Below are 20394 nucleotides of genomic sequence, written 5' to 3' on the forward strand. Positions count from 1 at the left end.
TACTACTTTGTATTATTATAAAACCGGTTACAATGCAAAAGTAAAAAGAACATCATGTTTAGTAGTTGAAGTAGAACATTATTTAGCTAAATTTTTATTTTACTCTACTTTATAAACAAAGCAGTGCTAAAACTTTGAAAACAAAAAAAATTTATGTTGATTATTGAATTATTGTCAATGGAATATGTATGTTTAATAATATTAAACACTACCAATATTATAATATTGCAATACGAGTATAGTTTTAACATTTTTATACTATAATATCATATATAATTTTAATATAATAATTTTTATAATTATAATTATATATATATTATTATATTATAATATTATAGTATGAAAATGTTAAAACTATACTCGTATTGCAATATTATAATATTGACAGTTTTTAATATTATTAAACATACATATTCCATTGACAATAATCAACATTAATTTATGTATTACAGTATTATATTCTAAAATGGTTATATGATACTTAACTATGCTAGATTTATTTGATAGCACCGATTTCTATAAGTGAGTTAATAAATACATTTATAATTCTATTATACATATTTATACATTTTTTTCACAGAAGCAAAATGATTTACTTTTTTTTGTTTTTCAAAAAACAATAATCCACAAAACAAATTATTATTATATATTATAATACATTTTATAATTTTATTATTTAATATTTAAAAATTATATTTTCGCTGTAAATCAAATATTAATAACAATTCCAAATGATTTAGTTATGTTGTGTTTTGGAAATATATTTAAAATATTTGTATTATTATTATTTAATTTTCAGCGAAAATATGTTTTTAAGATATGTTTACAATATAAAATAATTGTTTAAGCTATCATAAAATATAATATAAAACTATACATTATAATATAAAAATAATATATATATTATAATAATATTAACATTGCTCGATTCTCTATTTTCGTACGGAGTTTTTTTTTTCGTGGTTCATACGGATAATTCCGCATACGAAATGTTAACAATTATTTAATATTGTTAACATATTTTAAAAAACTATTTTCGCTGAAAATTAAATAATAATAATACAAATATTTTTAATATATTTCCAAAACATAACATAGTTATATAATTTGGAATTGTTATTAATATTTGATTTCCAGCGAAAATATAATTTTTAAGTATTAAACAATAAAATTATAAAATGTATTATAATATATTATAATAATAATGCTAATAATGATAATATTGATGATGATGATAATGATAATGCAAACAATTATAATAATAATACTAATACTAATAATGATAAAAATTATAATTATTTTAATAATTATAATATAATGATTGTACTATATTGTTATATTGGTTTACAAAATTATTCCGAACGATAGTGACCGTAATAATCCGTATACGGAATGTTAATTCCGTGTACGGAATTGTTAATTCCGTGTACGGAATTGTTAATTCCGTGTACGGAATTGTTAAATCCGTATACGAAAACGATAATTCCGTATACAAAATCGTTTCGTACGGTTTCAATGAAACAAAATATATAACTAATAATAAATACTAATAACGGTATACTATTCTTATCGGCGATCAACGTCGTCGTAATTTCGAGGAAAAAATAAATATATAAACTAAAAATAAACTACCCGTCGACAAGGGCATTGAACGTATTAAAAATATAATATGTATTATGTTTACGGATTAGTGCGTAGTAATGAAAAATATCATATTGTCAATAATATTTTATCTTAAGGGGAAGGTCGCGAACGTGTAGTATGTTTCGCTGTCAATAGATTGCGCATGAATTGTTCAGACACTTTTCCATTTAATATTTTTGCGCCCCCCAGCATCAAGCGCCCAAGGCAAGCGCCTCGCTCGCCTCACCCTAGTTACGGCTCTGGGTTTCATACTAAGACCCCTGGCATAGTATGGGAGAGTGTTGCCATCGTTAGATACACGCCAAATGGCGGTAAAGGGGAGTTACTTGGATACTTTGTTGTATGTGTTGTGTTTGTCGTATAAATAGGCAGACAGTATTAGCCGATTGCACTTGATAGGGAAACGTTATAATAATAACGCAATGGAGATGTACATTCAAATGCATGTTAATTACGTGCACCAGTTTAATCCTATATTTAGGCCTCTTGTGTACCTTCATTTTCTGTCGGCCGACGATAAGTCAACAAAACAGGTCAGTGTTTGATTTCTCCCAATCGTAATTTTTGTTTGTTTAATGTAGACTACAGACAGGTATCTGATATTGTTCCACAAACTATTTGTAAATCGAACAGATTAACAAACAAATGACGGCAAATAAAACTAATATATCCTAGACCGTAGTATTCATTTTTTTTTTTTTTTATGTAATTATCGGCAAAATAAATAGTCGGTAATATTCGTACCAATGACTTTATTACAGTGGTCGTTGGTCGTGGATGAGGTGCTTATATCGTTATACACTCTGAGGTCAAGTTTTCAACTAAGATGATCGTAGCCATAGCGTTAGTCCTGGTCACATTCCACCTAAGCGACGGTCAGTTTGTTTTTCTTACCTGCAAGTTAATTTTAATAGTTGTACCACAGCTGTCAACCGACTTGCACTATTTAATCAAGGAAACGCCAAACGCACAAAATAAAAAAAAATCTATTAATTAATTTTATTATAAATAAAATACATTACACGCCAATCGCTATGCACAATGTACCTATTGTTGGGAAATAAGTGCGTTACTTGCTCGACGTGATCGTACACTTATATGTTTGATCTTGCACTGTCAAATATAGAAGAAAGCGATTCATTTTTTTTTATTTGCAACGACTTACGGTTCACTTCTTAGGACGTCGCCTAATCGAATTGAACGATTCGCATCAACCCTGTTTGTGTTCTTATAGCTCAATTAAACATTGGCACAGCTGGAAATGTCTTAAAAAATACGGAAAATGCGGTCGAAAACACGGGAAATGCCACCGAAGTAACGGCAAAAAGAGGTAGATTCCTAAGGACGTTATTTTCCGACGACGACACTCCCTACGAATTTTCCTACTGGAATCGGTATGTATTGAACGAGCTGCAATTATTATTGTATATTTGTTGATTATGAAGTGTTCACAAGTTGTCTATCATTTGAATTATTAAGATAAATACAGTACTAACTAGGGTAGACGATAATGAAGGAACAAATCTAAAAAAAAGAACAAACCTACCAGTAAAATTCTACACGTTTTCGTGTATTCGTGCCAAATCGCTTTGCATTACTTACAGTGTTCCAATAACGTTTAAAAACTAAACAGTTCCATATTAGTACTAACTACTTACTAATTGAACAGAGAATAATTTGTTGAAATGTATTTTGATTGTTCGATACCTAATAAATTATTTTTTATACGCCTAGATACCTGAAATTTTAAGCAATACAAAATTAGACAGAGTTAATAGAGAATAAAGTTTTAAAAACATACTTTCAGTCTTCTGCTTACCTACTTTTGCGAATAATTAAAAAATTTAATCCAAAGCCAGAATCACTGATTGTTATAAATACTAGTATTTAAAATCAATGCTAGGACTGTCATACTAAATAAAAGTAAATTATATTGCAAGCAATCATGCAAAAACAGACATGTCTAGTTGTTGCCCCAAGGTCTTGAATTATAAAAAATAAATAGTGGCATTGTTAAGTATTGAGTTTGAACAGTTTGGTATGTTAATCAATATTTTTTTTTATTTTCATGTACAAATTAGACTTTTTATGATACTTAGAACCATTAGGGGGGGGGCATTGATTATAATATGACTTCCCCTCAAAATATTAGATCATACAGGTGGATCTCGTTAATAAGCTTGTATAACACTTTTAATTTGATTACTTTAATTTGAATAGCGATCTTGGAAACGAACATCCCATCGTATTTACGATAGGCCAAGAAAAGGATTTGCTCAAATATTGGATAAAGGGAGAAGATCTGAAAGTCGTGGTACACGGTTGGCGGGCAACGATTCTAAACTGTTATGGAGTATTTAAGATTAAAACGGGTAAAACCATCAAAGTTCGACCATAATATATATATTATTCACTTTTTATCAAATAGCAATAACTGACAATCAATTTATACTATTTGTAAAAACAGCAAAATATGGCTGACAAAAGTATAACATTTGACTTATTTTTTAAACTTTATCAATGCTCGTGTAAGCTGTAGAGAGCTTTATATTATATTTACTAGTTGCTTGTATATAATATCATATTTTAAGTTCATTATACACTGTCGTTCTAGCGTACGTGGATGTTACCAAGTTCAACGTTATAACTATGGACTGGAGCGGAATTAGCAACCAATCGTATTATCCAAATCGGCTTCAGAGACGCCGAGGGTGGGCTCTGTCATGGCTAAAATGCTGGAGAACCTGGTTCAGTTGGTCACTCTCGATTCGGGCAAAATCCACTTGATTGGCCACAGTCTAGGCGCCCACGTTTGTGGAGCTTGCGGCGCTGCTTTCAAAATTGGCAAAATCGGCCGAATAACAGGTGTGTGTGTGTGTTTAGATCTAAACAACGATGATCGATAATCTTACATCGGTTGTATAATAATATGACTTTTCAGGTTTAGATCCCGCGTGGCCCCTTTTCGAAGAGGGCGACATCCCTCATTTGGACAAAACCGACGCCCTTTTCGTGGATGTTATTCACACGGCAGCAGGAGCGGCGGGGTATTCATCATCCTTAGGGCACGTGGACTTCTTCCCGAACGGAGGAGTTTTTTCACAGCCTGGTTGTTCGTATTGGTTTGGTTGGTTTGGTTGGTTGGTTGGTATCCGAATGAATATTTTAGCTTGGGTAAATCATCATTATACATACTACATGTACTTGGAGGTTGTAGCGCCGAATCTGTACCCCTAAAGTTTTTTCAGTTATTTTCAAGCAGTACCATAGCATTGGTTTCCTTATAATATTACCTTTCCTTACAACCCATCCTTATTCAGATCAGGTATAAGGGGTTCGGCGCTCCAGTTCATTCGGGTCATCGCTCGTATACTTACTTGTTTATTGTCTATTCCAGTGACATGTGCTCACGCTAGAGCATACGAATTGTATACCTACTCTGTATATCACAATCGGTCTATGTTGGCCACAAAATGTGCATCGTGGGACTTTTACGAAACAGGTCATTGCGAAAACAATCCGAAAACGTACATGGGACACAGCGCGTCACGGAAGTAAGCTGTTATATTGGATTACCAATATTTTTAAACTGAATAATAATGATATGTTAAACAATCGAAAAATATGGGTTCAAGTCTATTTTTAACTCATTCTTAAAGCCTGTCCATATACACAAATACACTCTTGCATTTGGTACATTTTGTAGCGAATGAATTAATTTTAAAAAAGAACTCTTTGGCTTTTAGTAACGAAAAATCCTAAATTTATCTTAATATAACTTAATACCGAAAAATGGTGATTTTCGAAATTTTATACAAGTAAATGAATTAAATATACCCATGTATACATATATATTTTAATATTAACTAAATATAACATACCGTATTTGTGTTAGTATTTTTTTGAACATTTGTTCATTATTGAGCATTTAAATGTCTGTTGTTTGTTTCTAGTGTGAGTGGTAATTTCTATTTGGAGACCGCAAGCTCTCCTCCATATGAGATAAACAAGATTGCTAACATAATTCAAACAGTGTTTGACTTTTAAGATACATAATATATATTTAATCCAATTATAATTGCCAATGGCCAATTTTCCATTAATCTTAAGTTATTTTTTTTTGAACGGGACTATCTAATAATAATATTATAATGTGTGTTATTAAGTATGTAATAGTTATTAATACTATTTAAGTACTTCCATAATATTACGGTTACCTATTGAGATAGTTTCACTCTCCTATAATGTTGAAGTAAAATTTTTGATGAAATATATTTTATTTACTCTTAATAACAAAGCGTATTCAAATAACTATTTATTATTCAGCTCGAAGCCGAGAGCTTAGAAATAAGAATTTAATTTAATTTATGTTTTAGACACTAATTGTTTTTACAGTTCAAAGTTGAATTGAAGGTTGTATAAATATAAAAACAAAACAATTTGTGATATAAGCTGAAGCTTGATTTTACAAATTACGTGTTTTTTCGAACCATGTTATTTTGTGAACCTCTGAAACATTTCTTCATGTAATTAATCTACAGATCAGAACTGGCACCTGAAAGATACTTAATAAATATGTACCAACAGTTTAAAAGTTCTTTTAATTCCTCAATTACGGCGCTCTGTAACTTTTTTTTACAAATATTTTAATTAGTTCCAAATGTGTAAGAACATTTTTAGGATTATTGAAAAATGTTGACAAACCTAAAAAAATACCATAACCTTTCACCCTAGAAGGGATGATCATTTTTTCTCTAGTTATCTTTTTCGAGCAGTTTTAGAAAAATTAGAACCAAGGTAAACCTAGAGTAAAACTATAATATTTATAACTTTTTTAAAAATCTTAAGTCAATATTTTTTTTTAATATTAAAAAAGCAAAAAAAAAAGCGGAAAATTACACTTTGATCGTTGTGAATTTCTATGCCTCTATTTGTGAGTAAATTCACAGTCAATAGGCATCAGAAAAATATTTTCATTGTATTGTAAATAAATGATAAATGGGCAACAACGGCATTAAATTAATGAAGACATACGTATAGACCTTAATCGTAACTACCCTAAAAGTAAAAATACAATTTTAAGCATATTATTGCAATTTCAACACTTTTATCGATATTTGTATTTCTATCACTTTTATAGTTATAATAATTTCTGTGGACCTGTGACCTACCTCGACCCAATATGCGCCGGCCCACTGTACTAAATATTTTTCATATTATGACAAAATTATTTACTTTTAAGACATTAAATTAATACAAAGTTAAAAATTGTGTTTAGTCTTGATAATCGATGTGATTATTATTCTTTAATTTTTGCAAAGTATTGTGATGCGGATTTTTATTTGATGTTTCACGTCGGACGACCGTGAAAACATGACTTTCTTCTTGATTTTCTGCACCTACTGTTAGGTTTACTGTGAAAAACCCGGGTCATTGAAGTTGTATATTAATATTTGTATTTGGATAAGACACTTGGTAAAAATGTTTTCAAAATTATGTTATTAGAATTATTGTTATTATATTTAGTACAATAATGTAAAGTGTATTATTTTATACTTATATACATATATATATATATATATATATATATATTATAGCTCACTTTATAACCGAGCAGATACCAATGTATCAATGTATGTGATTAAACACTAAAATTTCGATTTTCTAAAATTATTTATGAGTAATACGATCATGTTTATTTTTTTTAGTTATAAAAAATGAATTTATGTAACTAATGTTAAAACTAAATCATGAGTGAAATATACAAGGTTACCTATTGCACATATACCCTTATATTCATCAAATATGCAATGATAAAAACAAATATGTCAGCATACCAATCAAATCAAGTATATAAGTACACAGTCAAATATACAGTAATAGTAAAGAATGTCCCTTTTTCGAGTTAAACAAGGTAAAAGTTATGCCGGCAACAGTTTTTTCAATAAATAAATAAAAATTGAAATAATTTTTTAAACTTATATTTAGAAATATTATCTAGAAATTTGTATTAATTATTCTTTGTTATTTAATAAAATACACAATAATCTTTACCCCGTTTTTATAATGTCATTTAATCTTAATAGTAAAAAATAACATGGTTTTTGGTCCAGATTTTTGCACACAAGAAATTGCGCTTTCCCCACAAGTTAGAAAACCTATAATATAAATTCTGGTTTTAAACATTTTATTGGATAATTATTAGAATTATTACTTGAAATTAAACAAAAAAAGATTATAAAATGAAACATATGTAGTATTTTTTTCACCGTAGAAAAAAATAGTGTAAAATGTATTCAATTTTATCGCTATTTCGTATTACGCTTTTTACAAATTTACGTTGGCACTTTGCATCAAATTTAATTACAAAGTAGAAACAATTTGTGATATTAGTTTCAATGCGTAGCTGAAGCTTGTTTTTACAATTATGTGTGTTTTTTCGAACCATGATATTTTGTGAACCTTTGAAACATTTCCTCATGTAGTTCATCTACAGATCAGCACCTGAAAGATACTTAATACATATGTACCAACAATTTATTAAGCTATTTAGAATTAAGCTTTTTACAAATTTACGTTGGCACTTTGCATCAAATTGAATTACAAAGTAAATAGAATGCCAAGCTTTATTAATTACATTTATAAGCTACTATTTTTTGGACAAACCAATGCAATGAACATAACATGACAATATTAAACTTAAAGTGATGATATAATATGAATTTGTTTTTGATTTTGGCGTGTGTGTAATATGTACCCAATTCTAGTATTGCATTATAGTCGTATTAAAATAGATTTGTAGATAATCGCGATAATCGCATGTTACCAAACACTGGCAAGTGTGCATTTTTGTCGTTCAATTTTTAATTGCACATACGAATTTCCCATTCAACCCAGATCAGTAGACAGTACATAACAATAATTATAATATTATACCTATTGCGGTTCGCCATTTGTTTCCAAACGCGCGTATTCGGCACCTGTATTGGATAACAATAACGGCGTGACTGAATAATTTAGAGAAGTGAACTTATATGGGGCAATTGCTGGCAGACGTCAATAGTACTTAGACATACTTAGAACACTGCTACACGTCATTCCAAGTATTACGATGTTCATTACCGTAGTCATTCTTCTGCAGATCACGGCTAATTGCAACGGTATTATGTTATGCATTAGTTTAAACACAATACTATTAATATTAAACAGCTATAGGGCACCGGAGCAACATCACTAGACAAACGATTATGATAATATTATATATAATATACAACTACACAACGTCAACAGAACACGGTTAAATATCAAAAACCTTTCTGTAGTGTATTTTTGTGTGTCTTTCGGAACGCTAATAATATTGTGTTATGATGAATTCAATTATTTTACAGCGGATGTTGGTGCCGGATGGCAAATCACTCATGAATTGGTAACGCTGGCATTAAAAAAAAAGTTGGGATTCGAAACGACAGTGATGGGTGCCACAGAAAAACATGTAAAATTTCTCTACTGGAATTCGTACGTACACACGTGTAAAATACTAAAATACTGAAATTTAGTTTAATTTCAAAACAATATTAATGTGAATGCAGTTAATTAAGTAGATACAAATCGAAAATAAGAAATCGCCGATTGGTTTCCAATGAATTTTTTTTTTAAATTGTGTTTTTTACCTAGAAAAAAATTAAGCAACCCTTGGGGTTAAATATTATAGTAAAGAAACAAAATAATGCAATATTTAAATAAACCCTCTACGGTATACCACAAAAATAACAATCATCATCGCATCACAACAGACTTTTGCTCAGCTTGTTTTACTGTGTTTTCTATATTTAACTCTTAACTCGACTATGGTAGCACAATATTTTCTACTATGGTAGGAGTTTAACACTGCATTTTATTATTCTGAATTCAGTCACTCTATAGACATTCATTACCGCTGAGACCTAAAATTTGAAAATTATAAAAATGTCAAACGCATCGCTATAAAGTTTACGATAGTAATGTGTTTCTTATGGACGTCAGGCTAGATAATAAATTTAACGTACAATATGTTTTAGCTGTAGAAACCCCTGCCTCTGATTAAAGATAGAAGCGTTTAAAAGCCTCATTTATCAATTATCAACCGATCCTCCTTAGACCTATCTTGAAACCTAAATGCGGTGCAAACTAAAAATGTTACCAAACTAGGCCTCCTCCCGGTGATGAGTCCATATGCATTATATTTGTTATTGTTCTTTTAGTTGTCAAAATGCTAATTGGAAAATCATTATTTCGATGCGTGTTACAGCATAAATTTGAGCTGTGTCATTGGAAAATTATATTGTACGTATAATACTTTTACAAGCTTAATAGGGTCCATGTAACTAAGTAGACAACAATAATTACAGTTATAATTTTAATAGTCAACGCTAGGTTTTTATAATGACAATTAATAATGTAAATCTCTTAGGTTAATTCATTGAGTTGCATAAGCTTTTGGGTCTTTTGTAATGTTTTAATGATATAAAATATAATAATCGTCTATTAATTTTCTTTTGTTATTATGTACACCTATAGTATATATTATTATTATATTTTCAATATTTGTATTGTTGTATATACTGCCGCATTTTAGAAATTGCGGAAATAATAATCCAGCGGAGTTAAAATTAAATCAGGAAGAAGAATTGTTTAAGTATTGGATTGAGGGGTTGTCTCTCAAAATCATCGTTCACGGTTGGCTCGATTCGACCGAGTACGAAGACGACGGCGTTACCTGCGTTAAAAAAGGTTAAACAAAATAATATATTATATTGTTTCGTTTTTTTATACTTGTAATACTTTATTAATTGAAAACCGTAACGCTTAGTTTGTCGAAAATGTGTACTTGGTCAAAAACACATAGGGGAACGTATACAGCTATTATTTTCAATGACCAATGTTCTATTGTACACTAGCGGGGTTATATTTTCTCCAACATTTTACAACTATTATTGGTGTGTTTATAAAGCACACGTGGATGTTGGAGGATTTAACGTGATAACGGCCGACTGGGTAGAATTGGCCAATAGCCAAACTTACCCGATGGCTGCCCTTTTTACCAAAGAAGTTGGCGCTATCATAGCTCGGCTGTTACACAACATAATGCAGTTGGAAATAATCCAGCCTAAAGGACATTCATATAATAGGACATAGTCTGGGCGCCCACACCGCAGGAGTTATCGGTTCACATTTCACTGGGTCAGACCAAATCGGCAGGATAACAGGTGATATACATGCGGACTGTGCCGTGTAAAAAAACATTAAAGTGTTGTATTATATTATAATATGATTCAATATATACCGTGAATCGGTTTTTTGTGCAGCCCTAGATCCGGCGTGTCCCGAATTTGAAATTTTCAAAATAAATACCCAACGTCTTAGATCCACTGATGCTTTATTTGTTGACGTGATTCATTCATCTGCAGGCACGGGAGGTTATTCAAAATCGATTGGACACGCTGACTTTCGCCCCGACGGTGGAAAGGCGCCTCGACCAGGATGTTTCAATGGGTTTCAGCCTATGGATATATTCAAAGCCAGTAAATGTATGTGTTTCACGTTAATAGGGTTTTTATTTTGGCCGTTATAAGTATAGTGATGTTAGGTTAGCTGCCATGGTCCAAAAATTACCAAAATATGCCCTTCCAAATTTGGTTTTCTTTCAAAAACAGTTTAACTAAAGAAAGATAATAAACTCATACATAGGTTACATGTAGTCGAATTGAATTCACGCTATTTTATAACAACTTTTAAAGAAATATATCTTGTATATTAGAATCATCCATGAGTAGCACCGGGAAACTGGACAGATAATAGGAGGGTTTCGAGATCTTCTCAGCGTTAATAATTATGAAGCCACCATATGACTAACCCACGTATGCCAAAAGACCATAGTTGAGAAGTACCTATTCTGGTTTAATAACGTGAATTTTCCATCGGCCTCCCAACTTTCCTGGTGCCATTAGAGATTTGCAAATTAAATAGCTTTTTTTATTTAACCTTGTACCTATTGATTTTGTGTGAAAATAGTAGATAGACAAAACATTTCAACGTCATACCAGTGTTTGCTAGCGACGCGACGTTGTCAAAATTTCAATAATTGAAAATAAAAATAAACAAAAATACATAGACATTGTAAACATATTTACACATCAGTCGTGACCCTGATTTTTGTACGCAGTCAGATATAAATGTTTCCATAATATTGATATTAATACATGTAGGTAGTATGGCATAAAAAACCGAAAATAATATGCAGGTACAAATGACAGGCCGCATGTCGCATGCACATTGTTTAAACCAATTCAGTGCGATGCTAGATTGTCATTCAGCCAACCTCATCGACTAAACATTTTTTTTTTTCTATCATAAAACTATTGACATGTACACTTAAATACGCAGGCGATTAAAAAAAGTTTAAAATATGCATAAAAAATCGCATATAAGCCCAAATGTTGAGAAATAAGTTAATAGCCAAAGCGTGAAAACGTGGCGTTTCTATAGCTACCAATATCGGAAGTCAAAAATTACAATTTCGACCCCTGTACGCCATGTTAATTGCCAAGTTTATTAAATACATGGATACATTATGATATAACACAATATTTTTAAACAAAGATTGGGCCAGGATTTTATCTTATATTATTAAGTTGAACTATTTTCATGTCATGGGGGTCAAACCCTCCTCAGATCTATCCTTAAAAATTGTCTAGCCCTTCGGTCTTCAATTAATAATCTCAAATTTTCCTATTGCTTATTAATACAACCTAGTGTTTATTTTAGGTGCCTTCGGCATGGGTTGACAATGATGTTTATAATATATTACTACCCCGTAAGTTGTGATCGCTTATGTCTCGCTAAATTTGTGCTTTATTATTTTTAGTTTGCTGCAGTCATTCGAGGGCGTACTTACTTTACGCCGATTCCGTTTACCACAGAAATTCTATGCAAGCCGTAGAATGCGGTTCTTGGGATGAATTCAATAATGGCGGTTGCAGTTCCGGATATCAATCTTATATGGGACACGATGCCAACCCCGAGTAGCTAATTTTTAAGCGCCTAAAAACCAATCCAAAGTCAATAGAGTGTTTTGTTATTAGTGCACGTGGTGATTTTTATTTGGAGACGAACAGATCTGCGCCGGAGTTGGTACGTCTTACTATTACCAAGAGGAAATGTAAAATGTAAATTAACAATACAGTTATTTAACTGTAAAACCTAGAAAATAAATACATTTAAACAATTTATACAACAAGATTAATACCAATAATTGTCTAAAATTGTAATGCGGAAAGCAAAAAGGGACCCTTGTCGGAGTTTTGTCTCAATGTTGATTGATTGTGGAACAGTTCGAGCCTAATACACTTGTGTGGCTAAAAAATAACCATGTTAATGCACTTTGAAGTTTGCAAATGTATTGGCGTTTTTGTCGAAAACAACTTTGGCGACAAAAGGTTCGCCTTTCACATCACAATTATTTAATATGTCTTTAAAATTAATGAGGTGTATATTTTGTAGGCTAATTGTTTTCATATTTAAATACGTACAATTACCTTACAAAAATTCAAAAGAGTATAGTAATTATTTTTTTTTTGTTCTTAGATGTTTTTTTTCAAGACACTTGGGCCGATGACCGACTATAATGGAACTGGACCCTCATAAATAATTACGATTTTCTTTTCAGATTTAAGATACAACATTTGTTTGTAAAAAATGTAACTACTGTACTGTCAACAATACGCTTTCATTATTATTTCACTTTTTACGGCAATATGTGTAAACAAGTTATTTTTTTCATTTTTTATTTGTAAATGGGGCGCCGGACGGTATTGATTTATTGTAAGTCATATTTATGGTATCATTGAACCGTCATATTTTCAATTTATATTCAAGCACTGAAATGTTTAAAATCATACAAAACAACTAATGTAACCAGGGCTGGTGGCAAAGGGGGTATGGTGGGTCGTCTCGACCCCCCCCCCCCCGTTTGGATTTTTCCCAGTTAACAGTCGGCATTTTCTTAATAGCAAAGAGTCGTCGGCAATTATACGACTTTTTAAAAACTGTTTTCCCAGATTTGTTTTGGGCAATCAAAAAAATGATTAAAATCGGCGTTGGCCGTATTTTTATTTCGAGTCGGTAAATTGTCAACTGCCGAGTGCCGAGTACCGACCGTCTGTATGCTATCGCTATCTTTAATACTCATCACTCGTGGGCCTATTTTTATTATTACAGTCAATGGATGGTACTGAAATAAAATATCCGTGAAGGGAAAAAAATATAATTATAGAATTATATACATATACATCTTACGTTATCCATTCGACAGGGTATTGATTTGATTAAAACGGCCGTCATCAGTCGTGATATTTTAGGTGGACCAAATACTATAAATGACGATACCGGAAGGTCGATGTTAATTTGTATTGACTCAGAATTCCTCCCCCCCCCCAATAACAGTGTTTCCCAAATCGAGGAATCAAAATAGCATTATTTTGAAACGATGTCTACACTGAAAATTGAAATTTTAATTAGGCTTATCAAATTTAAGTTTTTTTAGTGTATGTATTTGAATTGTAAGTAGGTAGTGTATCTATCACCAAGTCAAATTATATTAAATATAACCCTTTAGGGGGCCTGCGTATTTTTGGTCGAAAACAACTCATTCTAATTCAAATGTAATGTTCCTAAGAATACTCCAATTTAAGTTTTGAAAAAATATTTGAGTTCTTCAAAATACTTTCAAGGCGTTTTGGCACAATTTTAAAATTACTTACAGTTAATTATTTATTTAAATATATTGGTTTTAAAAAATTACAGGTCAAAATTTTTTCAGTCGGCAAATACTTGATAACACCCCCCCCCCCCCCCCCGTCAATATATCATAACGCCGGCCCTGAAAGTAATCTATGAAGATCACAGTAAAAAACACAAATCAGAGTAAAACCAATACCTTCTCCGCTTTGCATCGAAGCTAAAGTGTATTGTCTGAATTTAAATGTATTGTCACGGAGGTTATTCAGTTTTGTAATTAATCGATATCATTTAAACGATATCAATAAATAAAGTTAAATTTGTAGACAATTTTAAATAAGTTCACTTTTTCCAATTTAAAATACAGAAAAACATCCAACTATAAAGTACATATTTCTCAAACACGGTACGCCATAATTTTGTTGTTGTTCTATAATAAAGTTGTCTGTAATCTGTTCGTTGATATATTTCATAGCAATAATTAACGGATAACTATATATTATATTATACATTTAAATAATATGAAAAATATTCTTGTTAAAATTGTATTCGTTTCGCAACTATCAACAGCAAACGAATAAAAGCAACACTTTATGAAATATTTACTAATTTTGATTGTGTTAACGGTAAAAGTTTTCTATTACGCATTCGGCATTTCCAATGTTCGGTTTCAAAATTACGACACGTTGTACGGTTTTAATACGCGTCATTTTATTATTTGATGCGACTCAAATTTCAGGTGATAATGCAACGAGTGCACACCATGATTTGGAATTACTTACGACTTATAATTTTACTGATACATTACCATATGATGTCTTAAAAATAATAAAAGCCACGTGTAGATGATGACGGTTTATAATTGGTAAAAAAACCATAGAATAATTATGTAAACTCTAATAGTATTACACGTTCATAAAAAAAATCGATATAGATGCCGTTTAAAAACCTAGTGATTGTCAATAATATTTGTGTTGCTCATTCGTGTTCATACGTATTATTTGTAAGTACTACGACCGTTTTAAAACTTTTTACAATTTTTAATTAAAGTTGTCACATAATAATATTATCCCTGCGATCCGCATAATTATACATTCTTACATTTTATGTATAAGATTGGAATAAAATCAGTAAAAAAAGGATAAACTAGGATAGGATGAAAATTGAAAATTGGAGGACGACTGAAAATGTTTATTTTTATTATACATCTAAAATAGAGTAAAATATAGCGAGCCGACGTGTGTTATTGAAAAATGTTTTGTTTGTTTGTACAATTTGCAGGCTATCGCATTAAAAAAATAATATAAAACCGATGTCAATTAAAAACATTAACACCTAACAAAATATTTACCAAGTCGAATATAAAAATGTAATATTTCATGGAAGAAAATGCATACGATTTCTTGTCAGTGCGTTTTAAATGTTTTCGAAGTGTGGTTTAAAAATGACGTGGTCCTTAATGCGTTTTGTGGCAACTACGTGTGTCATATTCTTTGCTGTGGTCCCAATTCATTCAAATAACTACGATGATTTACCACGTAAGCTGAAGGTCAAAGAATCGGATCAGCAGCGAGGATGCAATCTTTTGTACCATGCAGCTTTACACGTCCATTTATGTAAATTACTACCGGCCGAAGAGTTGCAACGGTTTGATAGATTGCATGATTTTTATGAATGGGCAGCAAAAATGTTAGTTGTTATGTCAGATTCTAACGACACCAGAACAATGGTGCAGCCTATGTGGGTATTTTTATTTTACTCTTATAAGGTACGAAACAACATGAGATATTACAAAAGAAATTATGAACACTACCCAATTGAATTGGAGTCTGTTCACAATGAAACGTTTGAGGTTTTGCGAAGAAGGTTGCGAATGGATTGTCACGACTTGGAAACTGCAGACGGACGCCAAAGAGTGTACCAAACGTACATTAGAGATATAATTAAAGAAAACGATACGACAAAGTTGGAGATAAACCGAAAAATGTCATGCAAATTTTTAGATTATCATAATACATTTCACACAGATACATGGACGAGGAAATATAATTTAACAATGGATCGACTATGTTTAAATAACGTGATTGGAAATAGCGACATCATGAACACTTTGATTACCAGATTTGGATTGATTCCTAACGACGACGACTTAAAATTGTATTTTGTTAGCAACTACAAAACGGCTTTAGATCCGAAAACATCAATACAAGAACACATCAGTGTGTTATATGAAGTTCAACGTCATTTCATTTCAATGTTGAAAGTAATGATGCTACGGTTGTGTTTAAATTATTTAACGCATGTTAAAGAGATAAAGGATATCGGTCCCAGGTCTCAGTACAACTTGAATTTTTACGATAAATTACAGGAGTTCACACAATTGTTGGGTTTAACGAGCGACGATCAAGTGAAACGGTTCAGCGAACAGTTTAAAACCCAAATAAATAGTGACGTTGGCAATTTAAAATATATACAATTAAACGCAATGGATGTACAGAAAAAAATGTATGATTCTTCAATTGCTAAAATAGCTTATAATAATCGCTCGATGAAATCACTAAATAGCACACTCAAAAGTATCGGTCAAAGCAGCGGTTCAACATCCGAAAAGAATACGAGTGCTATGAGAAATTTATCGTTAATGAAAAATTTAACAATTAAGAAAAAAAGTGTCATAGATGAAAGTGTCGAAAATAGTATTATGCATGCTAGCGTTTTTGTAGACTACCTTGCAGAACATTTTTCCCATATCGATTTTGTTGTTATTTCTTTTTTTATGAACACCCATTCTCTATGAAAACATTTATGAAGAAATTTATGAATTTCGAAGAAAAAGCAGTCTTAAGTTATACTTTACTTTCGATTGAAACGAATACTTTTATATTTATTATAAATGTTTGTTTCTTTACTATATCAGATAGTATATAATTATTTTTTAATTAATTCAATAAAATATATTAAAAATACCTATACTGGTCTTATATTTTACTTTAATATTATGGTATTGAAGCCCGTGTTTATTAGACTATAATTGTATTGTGTAACAACAAATATTTTTTTTTAAATAAGTATTGCATTAGTTATTAGTTAATAAATGTTGTAAAAATGTTAGCGTTTGATGATTAAATTTCCACCTGTCTGTTCGTTTGATATGCTTTTGCAAAGATATTACATATTTTCTCCGTTATGATTATCATATGTCTTCGGTTTTCCAAATTCCAGTAGCCCATAAAATGCATGTATATAATATATTCGCATTGGCCTATAGAAGAGACACCAATAACCAGACACAATGAAATGTTTTGAAATAATGATAGACAAGAAGATGTTATCTATCTATCCAAACACGGTAACGGCGCGGCGACAGGGTAATTATTATTATTTTTTTTTTTTTTAAGAAAGGCTTCAATTACAAATACTATTAGCCAAGTTACATAAAGCAAAAGAAAAACAGGTTATTCAATTTTGTACATAAAAGATGAAATTTACAACTTGTTTAATAAGTTAATTTTGTTGAAAAAATGGCAGGTAATTTTTGCGTCGTCTTCGTTGAGTGCCTATTCTAATTCGAAGTCGGAATTGTGAGATCGATGCGTCCATTTGTATAAATAAGACAGCGAGTGATGATATGTTCGATTGTTAGGTTTGTTTGACATGTATCCCATACTGGTCTAGGCTCTTTGCTAATAAGGTACGAATGGGTAAGGTGGGTGGGTCTTATTCATAGCCTGGCGGTAGCTGTCTCTTCTCTTTTTTTTATAACACTTTTTTTAATATTTTTAAATTTGTTAGTAAGTGATATGCTGTCCATTCATGCAGTTTTTATTGTATAAGAGGTGGTGGGTTTGACTATATGTTTTGAGGATGAGGATAGTGATCAATAAAATTGTTGACAGAAGAAGTTTTTTCAAAATGTTTTTTGATTTTATTTGATTTTTGCGGTCGCGTTTGTAATTTTCGTGTTTGAAGATTGAGATAGTGGCGAAGGAGGTGGCAGGGTGTTTGTTTATAGTTTGTGAGTGTAAGGTTTTGGTGGACTATCAGTTTTCATAGGAGTACTTTTGGATGTATCGAAATATTTATTAAGGGGCTCGTTAAATTCGTGTACAATGATACTTTGTATTCGATTGTTGGCTGTTGATAAAATATTAAATTTTGTCGAGTCATCTTACTCGGTTATAGTTGGTGTATTTAGTTTGCTAGGGCATGAAGTCAATGTATGACATAAGTATCAAGTTTTAGTGTCATCCATAACGAAAATTCTAAATTGTATGTCTTCGTGATCCAGGAAAGATTATAGAAAGATTGTTGTTGCAGCGATGTCGGCAAAATTAGGTTTGTTTTGTGAGTAAAATGTTGAAGTTTGATATAGACTTAACAGAGTATGGTTTGATGCAGTGATTGTTGACGAATTATTTGTTTTATTGAGAGTTACGTTGTGTGAAATTGATTGGTGTTGTGTGTTAAAAGGGTATGAACATTGTTTAGGTTTTTGGGCGCCATGCCGGTTTTATTGGGATCCATAGGTAAATTAACTTAATTGATATGTCGGGGTATATAAATAACAATATTCATATTACAATTATAGGGTGATTCATTAATGATAAGCCTATGTATACACGTATGATTTATTTTAATTGTTAGAAAGACGGATTTTCGATAATCTCGCACATCGGCGCATGTTATTTAAAAGTGCCACTGAGTTTAAAAGTAAGTATTGTTTGTCAACTTCTTGCCTAAGCGTTAACTCAAGAAAACAATTTTTTACTTTAGAAAAATACTTGTGTGGTATGATGTGCGTTTCGATTCCCGCTGTTTACTTAAAAGAAAATATTCTTCTTCTTCTTTTTCTTAGGCTCAGGCGTAACCAAAAAAGCTTAACATTGAAATTCGATGGACGAAGAAAAAAAGTAATTTTAATACGAACAACACAGTACTAAAAAGGTTTCTTTTTACACATCTAGAATAAAGTAAATAGTCAACCGACGTAAGTTATTACAAACTACAAAAACAAAAAAAGTAACACCTAAAGTTATAATACGGTGAAAAAATAAATTTTATATTACATAGTAGAAAATAAATACGATTTCTTGTCAGTGCGTTTTAAATGTTTTCGAAGTGCGGTTTAAAAATGACGTGGTCCTTAATGCGTTTTGTGGCAACTACGTGTGTCATATTCTTTGCTGTGGTCCCAATTCATTCAAATAACTACGATGATTTACCACTTAACCAGCACATCAAAGCATCATATCCCCAGCGAGGTTGTTATCTTTTGTACTATGCAACTTTACACGTCCATTTATGTAAAATACTAACGCCCATAGAGTTGCAACAGTATGATCAACATTTTAATTTTCATACCTTCGCAGCTAGAATGTTAGTTGTTATGGCAGATTCTGACGCCACTAGAACAATGGTACAGCCTATGTGGGTATTTTGGTTTTATTCGTATAAAGTACGACGTAACATGTTATATTACAGTAGAAATAATGAATACTACTCAGTTGAATTGGCGTCTATTCACAATGAAACGTTTGAGTATTTGTGCAGAAGGTTGCGAAATTATTGTCCTGAATTGGAAACTGCAGATGGAAGCAAAAAAATTTACCAAACATACATTAATGATATAATCAAAGAAAACGATCAGACAAAGTTGTCGAAAAACAAACTAATTGTCTACAAATTTATAGATCTTTATTTTCAATATGTTACAGATACATGGAAGATGATATATAATTTAGAAATGGATCGACTATATTTAAATAACGTGATTGGAAATAGTGACATCATGAACACTTTGATTACCAAATTTGGATTGATTCCTAACGACGACGACTTAAAAATGTATTTTGATACCAATTACAAAACGGTTATATATCCGGAAACAACAGTACAAGAACATATCAGAACGTTATACGAAGTTCAACGCCATTTTATTTCTATGTTAAAAGTAATGATGCTACAGTTGTGTATAAA

At 31.2% G+C, this 20394-nt stretch overlaps 2 protein-coding genes across 4 annotated transcripts; both read left to right on the top strand.

The window, feature by feature from the left end:
- The first annotated feature begins 2400 nt into the window (after positions 1-2400).
- LOC126846505 (lipase member H-B-like) lies at positions 2401-5165 on the top strand. The gene is given in 7 exon segments (XM_050585975.1): positions 2401-2519; positions 2879-3038; positions 3865-4016; positions 4259-4330; positions 4333-4509; positions 4586-4818; positions 5042-5165. Coding segments are annotated over 7 exon segments (846 nt in total). The 5' UTR covers positions 2401-2470; the 3' UTR covers positions 5045-5165.
- A 3433-nt stretch (positions 5166-8598) lies between these two features.
- Positions 8599-11046, top strand: LOC126846507 (uncharacterized). Of its 3 annotated transcripts, XR_007686895.1 has the most exons (4): positions 8612-8804; positions 9033-9159; positions 9885-9966; positions 10259-11046. XR_007686895.1 is itself a non-coding variant. In XM_050585978.1 (3 exons), the coding sequence occupies exons 1-3, from the start codon at positions 8756-8758 to the stop codon at positions 10416-10418; spliced, it is 336 nt and encodes a 111-aa protein (XP_050441935.1). In that variant the 5' UTR covers positions 8599-8755; the 3' UTR covers positions 10419-11046. The 3 variants fall into 3 exon arrangements, 1 of the variants encoding a protein (XP_050441935.1); XM_050585978.1 differs by lacking the exon at positions 9885-9966 and having other exon boundaries at positions 8599-8804; XR_007686894.1 differs by lacking the exon at positions 10259-11046 and having other exon boundaries at positions 8630-8804; positions 9885-10228.
- The last annotated feature ends 9348 nt before the right edge of the window (positions 11047-20394 follow it).

This window comes from Adelges cooleyi, unplaced genomic scaffold (genome assembly GCF_023614345.1).
Source record: "Adelges cooleyi isolate 19-005CV unplaced genomic scaffold, UGA_ACOO_1.1 ACOO_flye_CR_arks_rails_tigmint_CR_PRNA_9, whole genome shotgun sequence".
Taxonomy (NCBI): Eukaryota; Metazoa; Arthropoda; class Insecta; order Hemiptera; family Adelgidae; genus Adelges; species Adelges cooleyi.